Here is a 25176-nt window from a genome sequence, read left to right on the forward strand (position 1 = left end):
TGTTCCTGATTCTGCCTTCTGCTCACTCTGCAATGTGAGATGCAGCTTTTACCCACTCTGGAGTTTTCTACTTTTATTTTAGTGTCTGGATTTTAGTTAGGATAACCTATTTGGAAAAGATATGAGTGATTTCACTGTGACTGCTTATCATAGTATTTTAAATAGAGTATTTTTTCCCATTGTGAAATTCTTTGTAATCATATTCCCATGGATATAACAGATTTTTTTATTTTAGAACATTAAAAAATGCTAAAGACTGATGTGGGAGTTTAAAAATTGAGTTAAAGTAAGAAAACAGTCTTGAACTAGCTTGAAACAAAATTCTCAAATACTTTCAAAACTTATTTGGGACTGATCAGTAAATCACAGGTGGAAAAGTAAAAAGTTTCAGTTATCCTTGACTTTTCAAGAGGGGAAGAAAACAGAGAGAAAAATCATTATAGCTGTCTTGAAAGAAATTGCTTCCAAATTGTTGTTTGTCAGCTATTCCAGATGGCTTTACTGTTTTTTAGTGGAATTGATGGTATTTTTAAAAGACCTGAAGAAAAAAGATGAAGTTTGCTTTTTTTTCCCTGATGTCTCAGAAGGTGGATGAAGAAAAAATAATTTTTTTTTTTTTCGTGACCGGCACTCAGCCAGTGAGTGCACCGGTCAGTCCTATATAGGATCCGAACCCGCGGCGGGAGTGTTGCCGCGCTCCCAGCGCAGCACTCTACCAAGTGCACCACGGGCTCGGCCCAAGAAAAAATAATTTAACAAGCCCCCATCAGTTTCTTGTGCACATCAGTCAGAGCAGTGCTGTATGGGGCCATGATACTCTGGAAGTTTGGGTCTGTGTCTTTATTTTTCTCCTGGTGTAACTTGGTCCACCTAAAGGTCAGTGAAAACGAGCATTTCTTCTGTTTCAGAGGTGCAGCTGTAGTCCTGAGCATTGTTAGCTTCCTTCTCACAGTCTCAGAGTGAAGGTAGTGAGCCAAAAGCACAGGGACAGGAGTCCAGGGCCCTGAGTTTGTATCCCAGCTCTGCCTCTGGTCACCTGTGTGATGGATGGCACTTAGATCGCCCCACCCGGCTGTGACTCCATGTCTTTATCTGCCAAAGAGGGGGCATCCGTTCTCAACCTGCCTCACAGAAAGGCCAAAGCTGCCTTTAAAAATGAGAAACAAACAAAAAGGAGCAGACAAAAGTATTAAATCATGGTAGTGGTGTACTAACCCTTTGCTCTCACCTGGGGGTCACCAGGCTGGGCTATTTCACTGGTGCTTACTGAGGTTTGCATGGCTGATGTGACTGCCAGGGCAAGTGTTCATTGCTCACAGTTACAGAGATGTCCTCGCTGGGCCCTCCCTGCGTTCCATCTAAGAAGAGGACCTTCTCCGAGAGAGCAAGATTCCATATTAGGCAAGTGTGTATAAAAACGCATTGGCCCGAAACAAATCCACCACCCTTCTCTGCCTGCAGCATGAGGTCTACAGTTTAACAATAAAGACCATTCACTAAACTCCTACTGTGAAGTTCTATGCTCACCTCTTTACATGCTCTCTTTTAATCCTTGCAACAACCCCAAGAGGTAGGTATTTTCCCCATTCTACAGATACGGAAAACTGAATCCTGAAGAAGTGAAATGGTAGAACTGAGGTGCTCTTAACTCCTGGGGTTAGGAAGGTGTTGTTTTCTTTCTTTTTGTTTTTTTGGTGGCTGGCCAGTAAGGGGATCCAAACCCTTGACCTTGGCGCATTATCAGCACTGAGCTCTAACCAAGCGATCTAACCTATCAGCCCCAGAAATGTTGTTTTCACTCAGATGTGATTTACTGGATGACCATCAAATAGAAATTGCAAAATCTCCCCCAAAGTTTCATTGTTTGAAACAAATTTATTTTTTTCTATCAGTGATCGCCTGGACTCTAGAAAGAGAAAAGATGACAAGTCACTCATGGCTAAAATTAGTCTGTGAATTTTTGCTCTGGGCTGAGGAGCAGATACTTTGGTGCCTAACACAATGTATTTTTCTTTTGTATCTTCTGTCACATGAGTTGGAAAAGGAGAAGAAGTGAAAACCAAGGAGACATTTTGAAAAACATTTTAAGAAAACTCAAAGTATGCTGTCTTCGGCAGGATGATTTTAGAAAAGAAAGTCTTATTTGATTTGTTAAAATGTTTTTGATAGTTAAGAAATGATCATATTTCTATTTTATATTTTAGTGTTAGGTTAAGATATGCTTTTCTGGGCTAACCTTCCTATGATAAAGAACCCATTCCTCATCTTTATGCCTCTATGTGCTCTTGTGGACAGAAGCTCTCTGTGTGATACTCTTTTGGGGTTCTCCCTCACCTGCAACCAGGGAAGTTTGGATCTGCAGGTTCTCAAGAGCTCATCCCTTGTCTTTGGCCACAGGCAGCAGTAAGAGTGTTCCCTGTGGCTAAAGCAGAGTCAATCTTTATCTTGGAGAAATAGTGACTCGAAATCTCTTTTGATCTTCTGACCCATTCCTCCTTCTCCCTTTATATACCGGGTTCAGTACACATGTGAACATGGAAGGTAAGCCCAGCATTGGTACAGTGAACAGTTGGGGACTTGGGAACCATTGGGAGATAGAGGATGGGAGCACTGGCTTCGGGCTGAGGCAGACCTGGATGTATGTCTCTGGATCTACCATTTAGCAGATTTGTGAGCATAGGCCTGCTTCCCTAAGATTCAGTTTCCTCGTCTGTTAAATGTTAGATAATATAAAACAGATCTATTTTATATTATCTATTATATAACTGTCATATAATTATTCTGAGACATTTGTAAGTTCCAAATAAATAATATTACTATTATTTAATGTTTAACAAATACCATGAATGAGTGAGTTGGATGCAAGTAAACATAGTACAGTTTCCAGCCTTCTAGGAGATGTAATACTTATAAATAACTACAGTGCAATAGGGAAAGCCTCAAATAAATGGTGGCAAGTGCATCACAATAGGAGCTCACAGGAGGAGTGACACAGCTCACTGCTGGGGTGGCCAGGGAAGGCTGTGTGTTGACGTTTCTAGACTTTAACAGCCAGTATTTTCGTGGTGGAGTCTGAGATTTAAGGCAAAGAGTGAGAGTATCATAGTCAGAGAAAAAGGATTTAACTTTCAGAGATGACAAAGCTAAAGACTTCAGAGAACCAGTAGTAGGTACAATAAGTTAGGAATCCCCAGTCAGAAATGCCTTTGAGACTGGGCACCTGAGGCATTTACTAGGATGGCTGTGATTTGTCTCTAGCCATCTGTGTGCAGGCTCAATATTAGCACATCTTTTAATGATTCAAGAGAGGCAAGAAATCTGGACTTAGACATACAAAGTCCCACTTAGTAAAACATGATGTTGGTCAAATCCAACGTGTATCTGGATGAACTCAGGTTGTGAGTGGTGAGCATGTGACCTTGGAGTGAACTTATGTCCAGGCATTGGGGTCATGATAGGAGGAAAAGAGCTGTGGACCAGGATCCAGGAGTTCTGGGATTAATCTGAGTTCTGTGTCCTTGGACAAGCTTCTTACATCCTCTGTGCCTCAGTTTCCAGAGAGCACTTTGAAAGGAGGCATGGTTTACTAGAGCCTAACCAAGCCTTCTTTTTGTGAAATACTCAAATAGTATACTCCTAAGTGCATTTTGGGGGTCTGAAGATTTATAATACTGGCCCTTTCACTTCTTCGCTCCCCACCACTGGATTTATTTTGTTGCTACATTTTGTAAAGGGGCAGTTATCTGGGGATGAAAATGAAGGAATATCATGTACATAAATTAGCATATGGAGACTCTGAGATGGAAACATGCCAACCTCTTCCAAAGAAAAACCCAGATAACAAACAGGCTACAAGATTGAGCATCTTTCATGAGAACAGTAAAGAAAACAATTTCTCCCAGTGCTTGCCACAGACAGGAAGATGAAAGAACTGGAGGACAGAAAAAAAGTATCCAAAACATAAAAGATGAATTGATGGGAAATGCTGGTGTAACCACAGATGGGGCGATGGGTGGAAAAAGTTATGCTATAAAAAAAGAATAAACTGTGGAAAAAGAATGGAGCGATAGTCATGGAGAAAAAGTGAGATCACATAAAAACTTTCAAGAGTGCCTGGAAAAAAATAAGGCTTTATGAGTTTAACATGAGGACTCTATTCTTACCACCTGTGGAGAGTAACTGGCACTGGCTGACTAGAGGTTTGTTTTGCCTTCTTGGCAGGAGCTGGATTGTTATGTTAATGTTCCACTGGCTAAGTGTTCAGCACTGAGTTTGAATTGAAAGAGTTTTGCAGAAGGGAACATTCGCAGCCCCAGGTGCTTACTTAGAGCTCTTCATAGATGCAGACTTCACACTCAAGTTCTAAGGAATAATTAGTATCATGGCAGATTTTTCTAGCATTTTATGAAAACTAATAAGATTTTCTACTAGGAACTCTCCCATATACGGCTAGAGAGAGTATATTCAGGCTAAGGTTTGGGTCCAGGAGCCCATTCGGTGCTAAAGAACAGACTTCTTTAATAACACAGCATCATGAGCAGCTCTGAAGTGCCCACCTATCTATCTGTGTCGTCTCTTCTCCATTAACATTCGCTTCTTCTCAGAGGTCATTCCACTTACTTGTCTCTTAAAATATTTTAATCATCCTTGAATGGGGTGAGTCCCAAACTCCAGGGTACTCAGGATGAAACAGCCTAATAGGCCATGCATATTAAAATAGAATTTTTAAAAACTTAAGGATTATTGAGATATCTATTGAATTATTATTATTTTTTTCTTTTTTAGGAGGTACCATCTCTGTACAGTTTAAGACCTCCTGCAAAATAGCCTTTCTCATGGTCTATTGCCTCCAGACAGCTGCTTTCTCCAAGGTGCTGGGTGAAAACAAAAGATTGAATGAATTTACACTAATTTTTGATTTACTTATGACCCCTTAAAAGTGGCAAAGTCTTTAGGATGGCAAAAAAAATTTTTAAAAATAATTTTATTGCATAAATAATTTTGCAATTTTTAATTGCAAAAATAATCTTAATTGCAAGTGAGCCTGTGGTTGCAAATGACCTCACACCTCTTCTGACAGCCCACCTGTGTTCCCACCTTCCTCAGGCTGCCTTGTTTTGCAGCATCTTCCTCATTTTCTCTCCCATATGCACAGATTTTCAAAATGGGTGATAATGTGACTTTTTTCATGATGTCTTTTATGGCAGTGACAAAGGCATTTGGTTAAAATTAAGCCCATGTGGTAACCACAAGGTTTATAAATCTGATAAAGAAAATCCATGTGAGTAATATAAAAGTTTGTGAGCCAGAAATTCTAATGGAGTCATTGACTCCCCAGGAGCAAATTAGGCAACTAGAGCTATTAAAAACTGTCAGGTCACTAAGATACCATTTGGACAATCACTTCAAATTCCAGGATATTCTCTGAGTCCCATTTCAGCATACAGCACAAGACCCAAGTGGTATCTAATTCAGGATTTCTAAACTGTGCTTCCATTAAACATCGATTGCCACAACGTGGACTCAGGTTTAACACGGCTAAAACTGAACAATGGCGAATTTCTTCCATTAGGAAGATGTTCTCACTTTACATTTAGTTGTCTCTACTTTACAATACAGTACTTCAGTACAGACAGTAAAATGCTAGATGACTTCAGTCCACACTAAGGGCGGCTAGTTAACATTTGAAATATCCTCTTCAGAAATCCATATTCCAGGAAAGGTTAATTACCATGTTAAATTTCCTAGCCAGAGATCCCCAGAAGTGTAATAATTAGCATAAAGTATATTAGAGGTAATTTTTAATTGAGGAAATGGATGATGTTCAAGAAAAATGGTAGAGTATCAAGATTTGTATCAGCCTCTCTGCCCTTGCTTAAGTGGGGCAGGTACCATTCAGTTTGGCCAGTGATAGGAACCACTGCAGATATTTCAAGTAGGAAGGGATGTAGCTCAGGGATTTCAAGTTTTAAAGACCTATCAGAAGGTCTGGGAAAGTGAAGGTCAGAGAAGCTGTTTTGAAGAATTCCTGAAATCAGGAAGTGCAGGGATGAAAAGGACCTACAGCTGGTGATCTCAGTCCTAAGTGTAGTGGGTTATGAGGAGGGGATGCCTGGAAGCCACTCTGCACAAGGGCCAGCCCCTGGCTGCACCTGCCAATGGGGAATAACGGTGCATCCTTTCCTTTTAAATCCCACATGAGGTCTTCTCATTGACAGAAAATGACCCAGCACAAGACCTGCTCTATATTCTGCCAGCAGAAGAGTTGATGGAAGATAGTTTCCTGGACTTTAGAAAGAGAGAATCTAAAAGCATAGGGATAATTTTGATTGTTAACAAGCACTATCAGGCATAGGGTATAAGAAACCAACATGCCCAGCAGCATTTTAAAGGGTGTCTTAGATCCAGAACCGTCCTCTATGATACAACTTTCTGTGATTATGAAAATGGTCTATTTTTTGCACTGTCCAATATAGTAGCCACTAGTACCATGTGGCTACTTGAACACTCAAAAATGTGGCTAGTGCAATGGAGGAATTGATTTTTTGAGTTTTATTTAATTTTAATTAAATTTAAAGTTAAGCTACATGTAGCTTGTGGCTACTGCTTTGGGCAATACAGGTTTAGCACTCTCTCTGGTCCTGTGCCCCCTCTCCCATTCTATTTAATGGACGGTATTTTTACCTAATCTGACTTGGAGTCTTCCTGCGCCCACCATCTGATATTTGTTGTGTTTATTATGTTTTGAAAATTTCTTGGTTAAGATGACTATGCGATGGAGTTGTGTTGGGTGGGGGTGAGATTTGACTGAGGTTACAGAATTGGTCTTCTGATGGTTTTTGGTGCCAGCTTGCTAATGAACATTTGTTGCGTATTTGGCCAAATTTGGTCTGAAACTTCTTTTCACCATTAACATACAATGGTAGCAAGGTAATGGGAGGTTACTGATGGTTACCTACAGATCCTATTATTTGTGACAGCCAATTAGTACAATCAGTTTGCAACATTCTTTTCTCTCAGAAATATTTCTCAAATCTTTGGAGTCTGCGGTATCTTTTCTGTTAGCCAACATTAGCAGATGAAAAAAACAAAGAATGCGTAAATATTAATATAAAAATTTAGATAAACTAGTTCTCCATTGAATAACTGTTTTAATATGAGTATATGTTCACGGCATTTTAAAAAAAATTTATACATATAGCAAATATTTCCTGTGTATAAAATTGTTCCAAATTTATATGATTAAATCTGCATTTCATAGTGGCACAAAGCCCAATATTCTACAAAAGAACCCTGATTGCCAAATGTTCTGCCACTTGGAGAACTAATGGCCTACTTACCCAATCGTAGGCATTTATAAGCTTCTTTCTATTTAGTATCCCAAAGTGTCTAACACAAAACTGAATAATAGTAGGTGTTTTCATGATGTCATGATACACATTTTCAGCCACACTGAAAAGAACATTAGCAAATAAGACTACCTATCAGGCTTGCTGGTTAGCTCAGTTGGTTAGAGCACAGCCTTGTAACACTAAGGTCTAAGGATTTAGTTCCCTATACCAAAAAAAAAAAAAAAAAAAAAAAAAGACTCTCATTTGTTTCTCTACAAAGAGAAGGCTACTGATGGCTTAAATGTTACTAGTTTTCATTTTTCTTACACTCGAACACTTTGTTTAAATGCCTTCCTGCATTTGTCGTCCTTAAAAAAATTGCTCACAAGATCTCAAAAAGTGATATTACCTATTAAGAACTCAGTATCATGGAAATGATACCACCTCGTTTATTAAACATTCATGGAATTGAATTTACACAAAGTTTAGCATCCTCATTAATTATCTCTTTACCTGATGGTGGATAAAACTAGTTTGGAGTTGTCTTCAACATGCTATCAATTCTATCCCAAGGGAAAAAGCCTAGGGAAACCAGCCACTAGGCATTTGCCTAGTTAGCAAAACTGCAGTCTTTCTGGATTACTTTTCAGCCTCAACGCAATTCATATTTATTTATTTGCATATAAGACATCCTGGGATTAGGGATTTGCAGTTTTAATGATTCTTTCTAGGCACTCTCTGGGCTGGAGGTCCCTCTCTGCATTAGATAGGTGCTTTCCTGTAGACCAAGGGGCAGGCTGGGGGGAGGGGTGCCAGGATGGGAAACATGTCACTGCTTGGGGGATGTCTCTCCTTACAGCTCAGCGTAGTGGTTGGGGAGGGAGATGGAAAGCAGCCCCACCTTAGATGCCTGTGAGGAAATAGATTATTTGTATGGGTTCCAACTACTCCAAGTCACTCACCCCGGGGCTGGAGGAGAGAATGACAAAAGGGGGACGGAAGGGACTGTGCAGAAATATTGAAGGCCTCCTCTTATAGAAGCATTTGGGGCCCTGCCACTCCTCCATATTACCATGTTAATGGATTTTCTTATTTAGGGGGCTCTCTCATTTAGCTCCTGATAACCCACATTCTTACCCATCAACTATGTATACATTGGTCCTGCTGGCTCAGCATATTTGTGGTGCTAACTAGCGATGATAATACTCACTGATTGACAAGACAAGATCCTACCTTCAGATTAGCCCACAGATTCAAACCTGAGCGCTTAAACCTCATTCAGCTTCTTGTAAAACCATATTATGCTTTCATGCACAACTGAAGACTCGCCAGTTAAAAGCTGTCAGCTCAGAGTGTGCTGCCCTAACAACTTAGTTTATATTAAAATAAACCTGTCGATTTCTTCAGTTTAATCATCAAACCTTTGGTTTTTAGCTCAAGGAAGACTTAGATTACAGTGTCTGTCTTCTAGAGTATCTCTGAGACATGTGGATTCTCAACTGAGCATAATAGCAGTTAGTTCACAGGTTCAATCAACGTGCCGAAGTGGTTCATGAAAATCTGTATATTCTTTCTGTCCCTGGTAAAATTTGACAATGCTGAAATATTCTATTATGATTCTTAAATTGGAAACAAAATAAATCTAATAAATGATGAAGTATAACCTATGAGAAACTTTTGCTTGCTCTTGAATTACTTCTTTACATGGAATTGGTTGGCTTTTTACAAGACTCATTGAAAGGGCTTCTGGATTGCATTTCCTAAACTGGATTTGCAAGGCTTTTAATGCTTTAAAAGGCAAAGTTGGAACCAAAATGAGCTGTCAAGTTTTTTTTTTTTTTTTTCTTTTAAACAGACTTGAAGTTGTTCTTGGAATCATACTGACCTTGATGGCTTAAGAAAGTTGTGGCTGGCGTTTTCCAAAAAGTAAACATCATGGTCTTGGTATATTGCTAAATATTGATTCCCCACCCATCCTTGATCTAGGGATACAGCGATGCATTGTAAAGCTCTGATCTTATCTTTTGGCAGGATTGTTGATCGGTGCTGGCTGTGCCCTCTATCCCTTGGGCTGGGACAGTGAGGAAGTCCGGCAGACTTGTGGCTACGTTTCCGGCCAGTTCGACCTGGGTAAGTGCTCTTCGTGGATGACACTCCTTTTAGAAAAAGAGCCTTATGTGATGCTTCATAGAAGAAGAAGGTGAAAAAGGGACGAATAAGAAAAACATTTCTCAGGTATTGCTGCCAGAAGTTATGTGTGACGATATACAAAGGGGCCTTCAAAAAGTTCACGGAAAGATTTGTATTGTCTTTTAATTCTATTTTTCCATGAACTTTTAAAAGTACCCTTGTGTATACATTCATTTATCCATTTGTTTAGTGAAGAGTTATTGATAATCTACTATTTGCCCAACACTATGATAAGTATTGGAATTATAAGGATAAGAAATGGCCCCGCTCTCAAGAGTTTATATTCATTGATTAATTTATTAAAAATCGTGTATTTATTACTCATTGTATGTGTTAAAAACACCTCTGTCTGTGGAATTTGCAGTCTCTCTGAGAAGAAGAGTCACTCAAAGCAATCAGGGAAATGACAGTAAGGACGAAGGAATCCAAGGCCATTCCGTTCCAGGGTAATAGACCACTTTATGAAAGGAGGGAGAGCAGAGCTGGGTCTTGAACAAAGAAAGGGGTGCATGTGGGTTGTCAGGAGTAGCCAGAAGTGCCCAGCAGGCGAGGTCTACAGTACAGCAAAGGCACAGGGAGGAATGAGGAAAGGCCCTCAAGAGACCACAGAGACCCCCACAGCAGGAGCAGCAAGGTGACACTGAGAGATGTGACCACATGGGTGAATGTTTACACACAGATGAAGGGCTCCTCATGAACTTGCCTTTCAGTGTACTATTAAGAAAATCTCAGATATTTTTCACTTGTCACTATAGTGTATTCTTCTTCCTTTGCGATCTGTAAAAATTTTTCATACTACTACATGGTTGGCATCATTTTAACTTGTAATAATTGGAGAATATTCCACTTGGTTGATTAACCTGCATTTACTTAACCACTTCCTTATTTCTTTCTAGTTGGGCATTTAGGCTATTCCAGTTTCTGTTGTTTTAAGACATACTGTAATGAGTAGTTTAATGAAGACAAGTATTTGCTTTACTAAATTATTTTCTTAGAGTCCTTTTTTAGAATTGGTGTTAATAGATAGAAGAATATGAACCCATAAAACACTTTTTGCTGTAGGGGAAAAGAAATAGCTTTTCCTCACCTATTGCTACATTCATGGCTAAGGCCCCTATAATAAAAGATTAACAAGAGAAAAGCAGACAAATTCACTTAAAATAAATTTACATATCATGGAAGCCTTCATAAGGAAACGAAGACCTGGAGAAGCAGGTAAACCTGTGTATTTTTATGCTGGGTGTGATAAGAGGTGGAAAATCATGTAGGAGAGTGATTGGACAAAGGGGGTCTGATCTCATGGTCATAAACCAGGGGGACTTAGCAAGGCCTGTTTGCTCAGATTCCTCCCAGTGTCCCTGTGTCTTCAGAGATAAGGGAGCTCCTTCCCACCTGGTATATGGAGAGCACCTATTGAATGAGGGACCTGTTTCATGGGGAGATCAGAAAATACTTTCTAGGTTTTATGACCTGCTTCAGGGGAGAAGGACAGGGAAAGGTGAGGGTGACCTTCCTGCTTGTGCTGTTTTCTCAAATGCCAAGGTGTCAATTTGGGGTAATGCATCCTGAAGCCTACCACTGGCAAGGGATAGCAAATATATTTTCCCCTACTAAATGGATGGACAGACTAAGTTTCTGAAAAGTAGTGCATAGTAAGTTACTAACAAAACATCTACTTTTCACATTAGATATTTTATTCTAAGGGAAAACAAATTCTTAGGGAAGGAATTGGTCTAATGGCAGTATTGCTGTATCCCAAATCATTATGTTAAAATTTTTGTTAGAACTTCTATGAAAACAATTTTCTTTCAGATTCTGAGAAAAACGAACAAATGCGATACAATATCAAAGGTCTGTGGATTTGAAAATGAAGCAGTTTCTACTTGATTTAATGGATGACAACCACCCTGCGTCCTCAAAAATAATACTGGCTCTTTTGGTAGAGAAGACTGTGTTCTAAATACCACCTAATTGCATGGATAAAAAATAAAAGATTTTCCTTTGTCCATTCTTTTTTCCTTGATGACGAGGTTTCCTAAGTCTGGATTAGTTTGTGATTGCCATAAATGTAGAGAAGGCAAAAAATGCTTGCACAAAATAGATTGCCAGCTTGTTTTTTTTTTTTTTTTTTTAAAGCAAACTGTGTCCAGGAGAGATATTTCAATATTGTGTTTGGCATTTTTCTTTTCCTGGTGTTTGAGGCATTCTTGGCTAATTAACACAGGCCCCAAGTTGATTAGAATTCTATTCTTGTTGATCTGTTGTTGTGTGTTGTTATATTAATGAGCAGATTATAATAAAACTCAGATTTTCATTACGATAGGCCAGTATTTTGTTAGCACCGCACTCTCCCGAGTGAGCCACGGGCCGGCCAAGGCCAGTATTTTGTATCTTAGCATTGTGAATTAAAAATTTGCAATATCAAAAATAAAACTTATAAAAACACTTGCCTCTCTGATAATAGTAATAATTGCTAATGTTACTAAACTCACTAAAACCATTGTGGAATTTAAGAAACTATAGTGTTTTTTTTTTTTTTTTCCTCTTAGATTACATGATGAGAAAAAAAAGCTGGCGTCATCTACAGATAAAATGAGTTCTAGGCCTCCTGAATAAGTATTTTGGGTTTATCAAGTTTTGTTTCTCCAGGTTACTATTAGTTTTGTGGACTCTGTCCTCTTTTCTTTCAAAAGAAGACCGAAACAGAAACTGGCGTGGGGATATCACTAGGCCTATTTTACCTAACGTCCTATGTTTTTAACCTTTAAAAACTTGTTACTCTTCCCCTGACATTAATGAAGGCTGAACTTCAGAGAGCTGGTGAAGTCCCAAATTATGGAGCTAAACTGTGAGGGTACCTTAGACTGGGCTGGTGAGCCACAGTGTGCGTTTGTGGGGGAGCATTCTCAGTAAGAAGGCTCTGGGGCTCATTGTCAGTGACATATATGCTGTTTGCTATAGCCACACCCTGCCTCTGCCACTTCTGAGAATCTGTCGCTTATTTCTATCTCCTCTCAAAGGAGACAGTGTGTGAGCACACGTTCCTCCTAAGGGTTGGGAAATGTTAATGTTAGTAGAGCTTATGCCCTCCTTCTTGTTGAATACGGGTTGCTTTCTTGGCATGCTGTTTTTGAAATGTTACTCTCTTGTCTAGAGCATTCTGAAAGAAATAATTGCTTTTGCTCCTACAGGGAAAATTATTTAAGGAGTGCATTCATTTTGATTATTCAGCCAACCAATATTAATGGAGTGCTTACAATGTGCCAGGTCCTGGGCTAGGTGCTGGTGATATGGCACCAGCAATGAATAAAAAAAGACACTGTTCACTGCCCTCAGGGAGCTTAAAAGTAGCAAGGCAGGCAGATATTTAAAAAGATAATACACATGTGAAGTATGTTAGAAGGGAAAATCCGGGTGCTACAGTGGGCATTGTGGTTGCCTTGCTGATGTTATTCCACCCTAGTTGGTGAGTCCAAACCAGAGTTTGCCAAACATTTCTGTAAAAAGCCAGATAGTGAATATTTTCAGCTTTGGGAACTATGTGGTCTCTCTTGCAACCACTCAACTCTGCAGTTATAGCATGGAAGTTAATAGGTGTGTTCCAATAAAACTTTATTTACAAAAACAGGCAGTGGGGCCATAATTTGACCATGCCTGATCTCAGCCAAAGAATACATCTGACACGCTCAAAATGGCTTCATTTCAGACATGCTCTTTGATAATCCCCAAGCCTCCAGGGCACCTGCACAAGGCTTAGGGTAGTTGAAGACTCTGCACTGAGCAGCCCCATCCAATTATCCTAGCGTGCTGCATAAACACTACAATTTTCTTGTTGGGTGGTGGGAAATAAGGTGGCAAGCACTATAAACCAACCTTGGTCACCCCGCCCCTAACACTGGCATGGGATGGGAAGGCTTAAGCCTTTTGAGCCAGTGAGACTGAAGGCGATATTCTCAGAGGCTTCTGAGGCAGAAGGGAAAGGCACCAGAAGGCACTCTGCCTCTCCTGGCAGCCTCTGGCAGTTGGAACAGCAGAAGTAGGCAGCCTCTGGGAGACGTGGGCATAGAAACCAGCCTGTGGCTCAGTCATCCCTGAAGCTGGCTTTGCCCTAGGAGCTTCCAACTTCGCTGACACACAGTAATTCATTTCCTTACTGGGTAATGTTTGAGGCCATTACTTGCAGGCCTCTTACTTGCAGCTGAAAGTAACCTGACTGGTATTTAGTTGCTACATCACAATTCAAGGGGACCTGACCTCACTTGGGAGCTTTTTGAGGAAATTTATTCTGTATATCTAGTTATTCAACACCATTTGTTGAAAAGTCAATGGGTCCCCTGTATGGATTTATGGTGCCGTCTACCTACCAGGGTGGTCTTCTCTAACCAATGCTCTTTTTCTGGGTTTCTAAGGATAACAGGCACAGTGGGGTTGGCTATGCTTTGATAACCAACAACCCCAACTTCTGAGGGGCTTTATTTTTAGCTGAGCCCTCAAGGTTTTATAGGATTTGGGCAGGTATGGAGTGTGTGTGGGTGTGTTTTAGGGTGACATGGAGGGGCTGGTTGTAGGGAGAAGAGCCAGGAAGGATCCTGCTTCATGTACTGCTTCCCTGTTTCAATAGGTTTTAATCCCACATATCAGCCATGGTGGAAGGTAATTATTTAGGTTAGCAGGGTAAGAAGAGCCTCCCAGGAGAAGAACATTTAAACTGAGTTCAAAAATGGAAGTGGTAGTTAGGCAAGAAGGTTTTTAAAAAAAGCTCACCTTCATGGTTGTAATATAATGTGATAGGAAGCTAATAGAACCTTTTTTCAAAAATATCTTCTTTCCTTAGAAAAGAAAATAGGAGAGACTTTTTTTTATATGACTTAAAAACAATTTTGTAAGTCTATTGATTATTTTTTAAGTATTTTTTTTATTTCATTAGGTGCAGAGCCTTGAAGCAATTTTGCAAAAATACCCACTTTTACAAATCAAAGATAGCAATCTTTGGATCACACTTATTTATGAGAAGCAAGGAGCAGGTATGAATATACACATTCCTAAAACAGGGAAACAAGAGTCCCAGACAGGCTGCATAATGAATGTCTAAATCCTTCAGCTAAAATTGTATAGCTTGCCTTGGCAGTAGCTCTCAACCTTTAGCTTAGAATTAGAAGTAGTCTTGTTGAGAATATAGATTTTTAGTCTCCACATCTCAGAAATTATGATCCTCTCATTTGGGTTTTAAACATGTATCCCATGTGATTCAGGTACCAGTGGTCATTGATCATATTTTGAAACAAGATTGCCCTAAGTTACATAGAAAAAAAATTTTGTGCTATGCTAGGTAAACATTTATTAAGTTTTGTATAAATTAGGATGCTTTAGGTTTAGATTATGAAAGTCTGACTCAAACTGGCTCAGACAAAGAAGACATTTAAGATCTCTTATTGCCCCGAGGGCAAAGCTAAGGTAAGCTGCAGGCTTGATTGATTCAGGGGCTCAAAGAGGCTGTCCAGGCCCAGCTTCGGGAAGAACCCTCCGTGGTGGCTATAACCATCTGCCATCTGTCGCTGGCTTCATCCTGAGACTAGTTCTTCCTACAGTCAGAAGTGCATTTGGCACTTGTGGTTCTCAGCATCCTTGGTCATGTCAAAAACAAAACAAAACAAAAAAGGGGTGAGCTTCTTCATCAATGATGGAGTGAAAGTCTCTCTTCTCACTCTAGTTGGGCCGGCTTTGTTGTGTTTCCATGCTCAGTGCTGCCAGGGCAATGCCATGTGCTGGCTGGTTTCTTATGGCCAGTGCAGATGAGCTTAGAGTTTTATAGAACTGGATTTCACTGAGTAGTGGGATGTGTAAGTGGAAGATAAGGCTAAGGGGAGAAAAGGCACCTCAGCCTGTCTTCCTTTTGTCAGCCTTCAGTGTCCTGTGCTCCTGCCACCAGCCTGTGGCTATGGACAAAGGGTCAGTAATGGTTTATGCTGTGTGTTAACAATGGTGGTTTTATTTACTTCTTTTTGAGAGGACAAAACCGTACAAGTAATAATACATTTTGTGGCACAGTATTTGGTGCATCTTCAAATCCCAGTAGGGTTTGCTCTGGGACAGGACCATTTTAATGAATATTTGCTGATCAATCTTTATTCTTCCTTTTACATTCCAAAGCAGTAAGTTTGGATTTACACATTGAGCATAAGGTCTTTATAATCAGGTTGTCCAATTGATTGAATTCATGCCTCAGAGATATTTTCAACCACCAAAGACTGTTCTAATTATATCCTTATGATCAAAAATAGTTTCAATTCATGTGTCTTGCTAATTTGCCAAGTAAATTTGTGTTAATTATTGCTGTCATTTTTGCTATTTAATTTGATTAAGAAAGAAGCCATCGTGTTTCCTGTTCTTGAAATTGTGCTGTTGGCTTCTCAGGAACAGTAACATAAACTTAAAACTCAGAGCCACTTGGTGTTGGAAAAGATGGGAATCTGTTTCTTCCCATTTTTAATCTAGTAAAGAAATCTCTTGCACTCCCATTTGAACAGTGACCATCCCTCATCTCTTTAGACATATCTCCTTTATCTCTTTGACTCCTGACTCCTGCTTTCTCTCCTTTCATAGCTAATCATACTTTAGAAAAAAATGATTTGCAAGTTATGGGAGGGTCAGTTGGGTAAAAATGGGAATAGAAACAGAAAATTTCATTTTTCAAGTTCTGTGTTTTTTCAAGCGTGGTGTTACTGGGTGCTTTTCAAGTTGAGGAGCCCAGTTTTCTTGCTGTCCACTCAGAAGCCTCTGTTATTGCAGATGACCACAGGATAACCTGCTGTTGGCCTCTGCCATCTTTAATATAACACAAATCATTTTGGCCAGAAGTTAGAAGGTTCCTGTGACTTGCATGGACTTTTGGGGCCGCTTCATGGTCAGGCAGGCCAGTCAGCTGAGGTTCTGTCCAGACTTGTGTGCCACAGCGGGTCTTGCAGAAAGCAGCAGTTAAAATGTCTGTCACTAAGTTCAGGAAGAGACCCCTAGCATGTGATGCATTGATCATTGCTTAAAGTAAATTTATTATTCCATTATGAGATTGCTAATTGTGAGGCTGGTTAACAGTAAAGTGTTGAATATACATTGAGATTTAGCCAACTTTAGGGTCTTTAAAGCAGCGGTGGTGCCTCCTACATGGCTATTAACTCTACCTCTTCCAAACTTTTGACCCTCAAGTCCAAGTCATTGGAAGTCATTCAGAAGGTCCAGCATGAGTCTGGATTCCCTTACCCAGAGCTCTAGTGCAGGAGGATGGCAGAGGGAAGTGGGACAGTGGCTTTGGTCCAGGGGGGCCTGCGGGGACATTCTGGAACTTGGTTCCAAATGATGCTGGGAAACTTCTCCAGGCCGAGGAAGCCTAACCTGGCCAGTGATGATGGGACTGAGCAAAGTGTTTAGGCACCTTCAGGACAAAAAAAACAACCACTTTTTCTGGTCACTCAGCCTTCTTAGGGACCTCTTTTCTTGAGATGAAAGATTTTTTGCATTCATCCCAGAAAGTGGGGAGAATCACACATTCATTTCAGGGGCATTCATTCACCCTGCCCATTCCAGTGGCTTCCATGATAACAAAGTAAAAGCATGAACATTTCCACTTTAAGTTATAACTCCGCAAATGCCTCTAGTCCCGCTTTAGGAAAAGGTGCCCCATTTTGCACAAACATATATCCAATTCTGTCTGCCTCCCTAAACATACCTTTTCAGGTTCCATCTGGAGAAGAACCTCTGGGATAGGATTTGTGCAACCTGAGTGCCTAGCTTGGTGTTTGGCATTCAATAGATTCACTTACTTATTCAGCAAAGATTATTAAGCACATTCCAGGTACCAAAAGTTGTGCCAGTCATATAAAATTGTGAATAAAGTGGGCATGATCCTTACCTGCATGCCATATGTCTGCTATCTACTAGAAAAGGAGGGAGAAGGCGATAAAAGAAAGGAGGGAAAGAAGGAAGAAGAGCAGGAAGAAGCCCTGCTGCTGGTTTTTGACCACGAGAAAGGCAGCTGCCGTCATGTTTCTGTACGTATTTAGCCACTGATGTCCTGGCGAGAATTGTGCCATCCCTATCCAAGGGACTAATAATGGCTTAACCACCTCCCAGAAAAATATCAAGATCAGGGTCATAGTTTAAAGAACCAAATACTCTGATACCCAAAAAAAGAAATTTCTCTAATTTTTTTTTTTCTTTCTAAAGTCTCTTTTTGTTTGGTTATTTCAGCCCAGGATCATTCCCAGTCTCGTATTCATGCCTTTTTAAAGCCTCTTCCCGTGGCTTGCTGCCATTTTTAGCAGTGGAATTCAGCAATTGCAGAAAAAAGGAAATTCTCTTAGAAAACTGAGTTTCAGGTAGCTCCAGCCTTTATAAATAGCAGCTCCAGACAGAAAACAAAGGATAATCTCTGTCACCACACACTGAATAAAGCCCAGCTGGTTATCTTAGCCACCCCCATCTGGAGACTGGCTTCTGTGTCAGTTCACAGTGTGAACTCAAAGCCACCACTGTGCATTCTGTATATAGAGTCAACGTGTTTGCCTTATCATTTTAACAGTGGATTATCTCTAGTGAAACTTTCAGGATAGATTCCATGCTAAATGCAAGGGTTAATAGCAACTGTGCTAGCAGATCCTCAGCTGGCTAGAGAAGACAAAGGAAAAGCCAGTTTTTTTTAAGTGTAAGAGGTGCTAACTTGTATATTAAGAAAACCCTCCACTGGGCCACAGAACAGAGGTACATTAGATTGGTGTCATCAGAAGAACTCAGAAACTGCTCCACTCATCCTGCTTTTTTGACACTTAAACTGAAATTTCATTTTGTGTCTGGGGGAATCTGTGTACTTTTGTTGCTTTTGCCATTTCTTTGCACTGGGGGATGCTACATAGGCAAAGGGTCTTTGCACTCTTTTCATGGTTATGTGATTCTTACCTGGATTTCGGGATGAGATGATGCAGGGCCTTCAGTGTAGAGTTCAGAAGGAAGTAGCCTGGATGGATCTGACATGAAGGAAAAACAATTAGGTTAGGTGTGGTCTGAAAGAGAAAACCCACAGAAGCCTAGTGAGACGAGGAAGTGAAGACGTGTTTGTTCCTGTGCAGTCACGGGCAGCAAAGCACCCAATATCCAGTTCTTAGATCTTGCAGGGCCAGTTTCTCTAACTGGCCCATCTCGTCTTTTCTCCCGGCCCATGAACCCAGCTCTTTTCTTTCTTTTATCTAGATCTTTTTTCCACTAGTGGTTTACTTATACTGCCATGAAGTACGTATGTCCAAATGCCCTGATTTTTTGGTGAAAGAGGTTGTTGGCTTATTTGTTTTCCCACAACTTTATATTCTTTGCTCTGGGTATGTGAAATTAACTTTAAAACTGCAGGCAGATAATTAGATGGTATATATATTAATTATCTAAATAGTCAGAACTAGATTTTTGCTTGAGAATAACCCAAGATCACCAGCTGCTTTGGATTGGGAACCAGGAAATTACAAACTATAAACAGAGAAAAGGACTGAGCTACTGAAGAGAACACACTTGAGAGATCTGGAAAAGTCACTTCAGGGTCCTGGGCAACAGTGTTTTCATCAGCAAAAAACAGGAGGTGGACTAGATGAGAGGTTGACAAAAACTACGAGTCAAATCTGGTCTGCGTGTTTTTGTAAATAAAATTTTGTGGGAACACAGCCACACTCATTCACTTACTTGGTGTCTATGGTGGCTTTTGAACTAAAATATTTACTAACTGGCCCTTTTCAGAATAAGGTTGCCAATCATTGACCTAGATGATCCTTCTCAAGGTCCTTTTGCTCTAATATCTGTGATGCTGTGATGTGCTAGGTGGCAGGAGAAGTGAGAGAAGGAAAGTGAAAAGGACACGGAGACAGAAGTGTGATGGACTGGGTCTTGACAAGCCTGGATTGAAAAGCACCTCTGTCCTGCTCATGCTCAGTCCCTTTACTGCAGTCTCCGACTCCCATCCCTGCTGCTTTCCTGTCTTGCCTGCAGTGCTCACAGCTGGAGCTGCCTGGGAACCACTTTGATTGCACGTAAACATTTCATGGTCTTTCTCTTTAGAGCACATGTTCTGTTTGTGTAAAATCCTTCAAATGTATCAGTTGGAAAACCACCTTTCCTGCAGTGGGAAATATTCTTTCCCACGTGGAATATATAACCACTTCATCTTGCCAAGCTGGAGAAGTTTCATGGAGGAAAATGGGCACTCTGTGGCCCCACATACTGCTCTGGTCCTCTGGCGGCTGCTTCTGGAGAAGATGGATTGATGTTCCGTTTCCTCCCACATGCACCCATGTCTACCTCCCGTATCGCCTCACACTATGATGGCGTGATTAATGCTAGAATGTTATCTGGTTTTAAGTTATCTACTTTGTAGGCCGTTTGCTCACTTGGCTGTGGGTGGAGGAATGGGATGAGATTTTGTGTTGGGCGGATGCGGCCAGAGGGCAGGAACCACCCGAGCTACCTCACTGTGCACTGAGCTGCACAGAGCAGCGCTTGCACATGGAGTGTGGAGGATGAATGAATATTTTCGTGAGGGAAATTACAGAATAAAAATGGCCATCATGCAGATTTCTCATTTTGTGTGCCATACGATCAGAGTGTTTACTGATTTCTTGCTCCTTATAAAAGCATGAAAGTCCCTTGCTTATTTTATATATACATATACATAAATATGCATACATATATTTAAATTTATGTAATTTTGATTTTGAAATTATTTCAGATGTGTGGAAAAGTTGCAAAAATAGTACAAAGCATTCTTGCACACCCTTCATCCACATTGCCTTAGTGCTAAATTTCGTCACATTTCCTTTGTCCTGTGCCTCCCTCCTGCCCCACTCTCTCCCTCTTAGACATAATGCCCTTTCAACCCTAGATACTTGAGTAATTCCTAAAAATAACATTATCTTACCTAGGATACTTACCAAAATTAGGAAATGAACACTGATACAATAGTATTATCTAGTCTACAGATCTTATACTGATATATTTTAAGCACAGAATTATTCATAAAAGAAATGGAATATATTTTTCTCATACTGGGTTTTGCTCATTGTGGACTTTCTTTGTATTTTATGGTTTTCCACTTGCAGAATATAACAAGCATAAAGCAGTATTTAAATCTCTGGGTACTCAAAGTTAAAAAAATAATGCTTGCTTTTCAAACCTACACTCTGATGTTAGAAATTGTTAGGATTTCAGGAAAGTATTAATAATAGTAATAATAATAATGAAAGTTATTGTCTCCCCCAGTGTATAACTTGGGTTTGGTACTACTGAACGTAACGTTCATTCCAGCTACTGATCTGGTTGTGCTGCCCTTTCATGAATTAGAGCAGCTGTGCAAGCGTGAGATCTCGGGTTGGCACTTCCCAGTACATTCCTGTGGATTATGACTAGCACCACTTCCTTGAGGAACAATAAATGGTACTAATAAATGGAAAAAACTGTTTTTTTCATTTTTCCTCAGCTCCTTTCCCCAAGGGTATGGCTGAAACATTTCTTTGGGGGCAAGAGAGACATACAGAGCAAATTAAAACTATGGCTCTTTAGCAAAAACTTTGTGGGAACCCAGAAGGGACGCTTAAGCCATCGAATGTAATAGAATCCATTTGTAATTCAGAAAGGTTTCTTATTTTTCCTTACAATCTGGGACTCATGTAACATGTACTCATATTTGAGTCTAGCGCTTCATCAGCTGGTCATCACCTCTAATGTACCCCTCAATGGCTCTGTTCTTACTCCTTCTGCTCCAGCTACAGAAAGAATTAACCTACACTGGATAAAATTTACGGGGCTGATGTATATTTTCCTATCAAAATTCACTCCTAACATATCTCCTTAGACACAGTGCTGTTATGTGCTCTTTGCTGATACCGATGTTTTCCAGAGCGTAAATCACTGCACCCTCTGACGCGCGTGATTATGAACACTACTTACTAATGCCACAGCTTGAGTGTGTCAGTCCTTACCGATGGGTACATCTGCATTTTATATTCTGACTCTCCACATCCTGGTTAGCCCTGTGGAGAAAGCAGCGCAAACAAAGAAGGTGAAGGGGTCTTTTAAGAAATGTCTTGCCTTCTCTCTTTGTTGAGGTGGCTCCAGTGCTCCGAGCTAGAACATCACTCACTGAAACATACTGTGTGTTGTGGGGAAAGGTATTATTCAACTTTGAACGAAGTCAAAGTCCTACCATTCAATCCCCTAAACCCAGGAATAAAGGGGCAGCACTGATAAAAAGATTTAGTCAGCCTCATACATTAGACTAAATTAGGTAACTTAGGAGGCATGAAGGTGGCCAATGCCCCTGGGACATTCTGTAAGTAGACTCAGTGCTTGAGATTTGGGGGATTTTACCATTACACATACCTCCTCGTTACATATTATTTTGGGGTACTGTAGGGGGAGTCATATTCCCATGATCTGTTTATGGACAGCACCCCCTGGAGCACATCCTTGGGGGGTGCGTAGAATACAGCATCAGTGCAGCCCTTGGAGATGTGTTCAGGGCAACCCTCATCATCAAAGAGAGTTTGTACATCCAGTCATAAGCAGACATAAAGAAACAAGCAAAGGAGCTTTTAGAAAAAGTCGTGCCTAGCAAACTTCCTTCTCTCAGCCTTTTTACTTCTGCGTTTTCTGCCCTCCAAACAAGCTTGGGTGTTCTTCTCTTATCTTTACAGAGGTATGAGGTATGGTTTTAACGGCTTGTTCCATCAAAGTTGGAATGAAAGCTTTCGTATGTTTGAGGTAGAAGGTTCAATACCTGTGTCTTTTTTATTCATGACACGTTTGTTCAGTAACTTCACAAAAGAACAAATGGAATTGGTCCCGTGACAGATTCTTTTTGTTCTTTATTTTAATGTATATGCAAGATGATCTAAATATGAAGAGTTGTGAAGAATTTATTCGGAAGGACAAAGACCTATGAAACTTCAGTCCATGGTTTTTACTGTGGGTTAAATGCGTCCCCCACATATCTATGTACTGGAAACTTGACCTCCACTGTAACAGTGTTAAGAGGGTGGGAAATCCAATTATGGTATTTGATAGTTGGGGCCTTTGAAAGGTGATTAGATTGTGAGGACTGTACCACTATAAATGGGTTGATTTGCTCATGGAGTAATGGGCACAATTCCGATGGCTTTGTAAGGAGAGTGAGTGACAAGGTTAGCTGTCTTGCTCTGACCATTCTTGCCAATGTGGCACCTTGGTCACCACAGGACTCTGTATAGAGTTCCCATCAAGAAGAAGGCCCTCACCTGATGTGTTCCCTGGATCTTGGACTTCCCAGTCTCTAAAACTGTAAGAAATAAATTTCATTTTTTTATAAATTACCCAGTTTCAGGTATTCTGTTATACGCAACAGAAACAGATCGATACAGTATTTAAGAATACAAGTTTTTTTTCTCTTTCCATTGATCTTTTCACCTTTCTGTCCTCATTATTTATACAGCAACAAGGATAAAATCTAATATGGCTGCTGCTTCTCTACCGAAACTTTACATTTATATATTAACATATCTAAAATTTCAAAATATTGCAGATGAAAGATATTGTGCCTTGATAAATGAAGTCAGTCAGCTTATTGTATTGTGACTCAGGCACTTGTGGCTCGGAGCTCAGCAGTGACCATGTAAGAAAAGAGAAGTGAGCTAGGAATCCAAGGAGCTCAAGTTCCAGTGACTGAGCCCAGGAAGGCACAGGAAACATGGAGGTTTTGGGACAGATGGTATGCACTCAGGGGGCAGGAATTGCCTGAGTTACTGTGTTTTGTGCTATGCTTAGCAGAGCAACACTGCACATGATGGAGGGTGCTGCTGGTAAGTCTCTGAGTAGAATTAGGATGTTGTGGTGGCTCTAGCCAGACTGCCCAGGACCTGGAGCCCTTCATCAGCGAGGGCTCAGACAGTCAGAGTTGAATCCAAAGCACTCAGTGTAGGGGCATGTGGAGAGCTAAGCTCTCATGCAGGGAATGTCAGTTACTTGAATTCCTCAAATAAGGTTATTATAGACCTCATCCCCCCAACCCCCTACATCCTCTAGAGAGGATGGGACTGCCAAAAGAGTGCCAAGTTTGCTTCCATTGGCTCAGGAAGTGGGGTGGAGAGGGGGAGCAAGTCTGAGAGATGCAGACCTTTAATAAATAGAACCATGCAAGGAGGACCTAAGGGTGTAGAGTCTGCTAAGAAGACTGGCAAAATCAAAGATAGAATATGTTTTACTTTCTTCTTGACATTTGTGTTCGAGCAAAGACAAGTATTATCTAAGAAATGAGAAATACACATTTGCTTTAGATGTTCCTTATACATTATCTGAGCACAGGAAAAAAATTCTAGACTCAGTTTGACCCAAGTTCAAGTTCAAGCTTCATCATTCACTTGAGATACTGGGCAAGTTACTTATTTTTCATGTAACTCAATTTCTTTATCTTCAGCATGGGAGTTAATGTTGGGAAAGTGTAATGAGATTTGCCTCTCGAGTTTCCTAAAAGGATCATAGAGAAAAATAATTAACTGAGATGCCACTTCTGTTTAGCTTCTTGCTCACAGTCTATACACGACAGTTACTATTTCATCATTAATTTTGGATTTTGTTCTCAGCACAGGTACAGTGTTTAATACCCGCTCTTGCCATGAATGTGTATTGATTGCAGGGGCCCAGTGATTGTACTGAGTACCAGAATACAGAAGGGGAACAGGGAGACATGGTCACAAACAGTAGGCTCAGAAACGTTAATGGAACAAATTAAGTGAAAAGACAAAGGTTAAACTGCAATGTCATTAAAAGATGATGGAAGAAGATGGAATTCCATTGAAGTTTGTAGCAAGGCTGAATTCTTTGTACCTCTTTTCCTGTCTCTATTATTTCCAAAAGCTGTGCTAAAAACTAATTTGAGCCACCCTAAAAAATCAGCCACACCTCTCTCCACCCCTGGTCCCACTCTGGGGCCACCCTGGAATGCGGCCACAGAGTCTTTTTCTATCCACTTGGCAGGTGGCTGTGGTATGCTGCTTTCTGTCACATTAACCTCTATTTTATCTGTCCAGAATAGTATTCCCCATTGTTGAAAGCAGCAATTTGCCAACCAAGCAAGCTTGGAGTCCTGTTTGATGGAGCATTACAGAGAGTAAAAGAGAAAGTTTAAACAGATTTGCTTCTCTAATTTCCTGAAAGGATCACAGACAAAACTTGCCCTCTGGTAAAATGCTTTCTGTTTGCATTATAATAACAAGCATTTATTGCCATGACAGGGGAAAAGAGAGGCCATGGAAGAATGGCCCTGTGTTTCCTAGATTCATGTAGTTCCGTTACTACTCGTGGAATATCGTGCTACTGAAAACATACAAACTTAAACGTCTGCTCTTTTCTAACAGCCTAAAGTACTCAGACTTTTTTCTTCTGTGACTGTAAAACACGGTACTAATTTCTTATAATCTAGCATATGGGTTTTAACAATGGAATTATGCTCAGAGAAAAATCCACTTTTCTCTTTCCTTTGGAGAAGTTCAAGGTACAGTGTCAAGTCTGTGGCTGGTAAATTCATGCCCTCAGAGAACTCTAGATGTTTTGCTTTTACATATATAGTTTCATGAAAATAATCCCTCTTATAGCTGAT

The 25176-nt window shown here is 40.3% G+C and overlaps 1 protein-coding gene across 1 annotated transcript in view; it reads left to right on the top strand.

The window, feature by feature from the left end:
• Nucleotides 1-25176, top strand: part of LHFPL6 (LHFPL tetraspan subfamily member 6) — a 227708-nt gene that overhangs the window by 191946 nt on the left and 10586 nt on the right. The window contains exon 3 of the mRNA XM_063103330.1: nucleotides 9363-9461. Coding sequence (XP_062959400.1) covers nucleotides 9363-9461 — 99 coding nt within the window. The remainder of the gene's footprint in view (nucleotides 1-9362; nucleotides 9462-25176) is intronic.

The sequence above is a fragment of the Cynocephalus volans genome, chromosome 7, assembly GCF_027409185.1.
Source record: "Cynocephalus volans isolate mCynVol1 chromosome 7, mCynVol1.pri, whole genome shotgun sequence".
In the NCBI taxonomy this organism is placed as follows: Eukaryota; Metazoa; Chordata; class Mammalia; order Dermoptera; family Cynocephalidae; genus Cynocephalus; species Cynocephalus volans.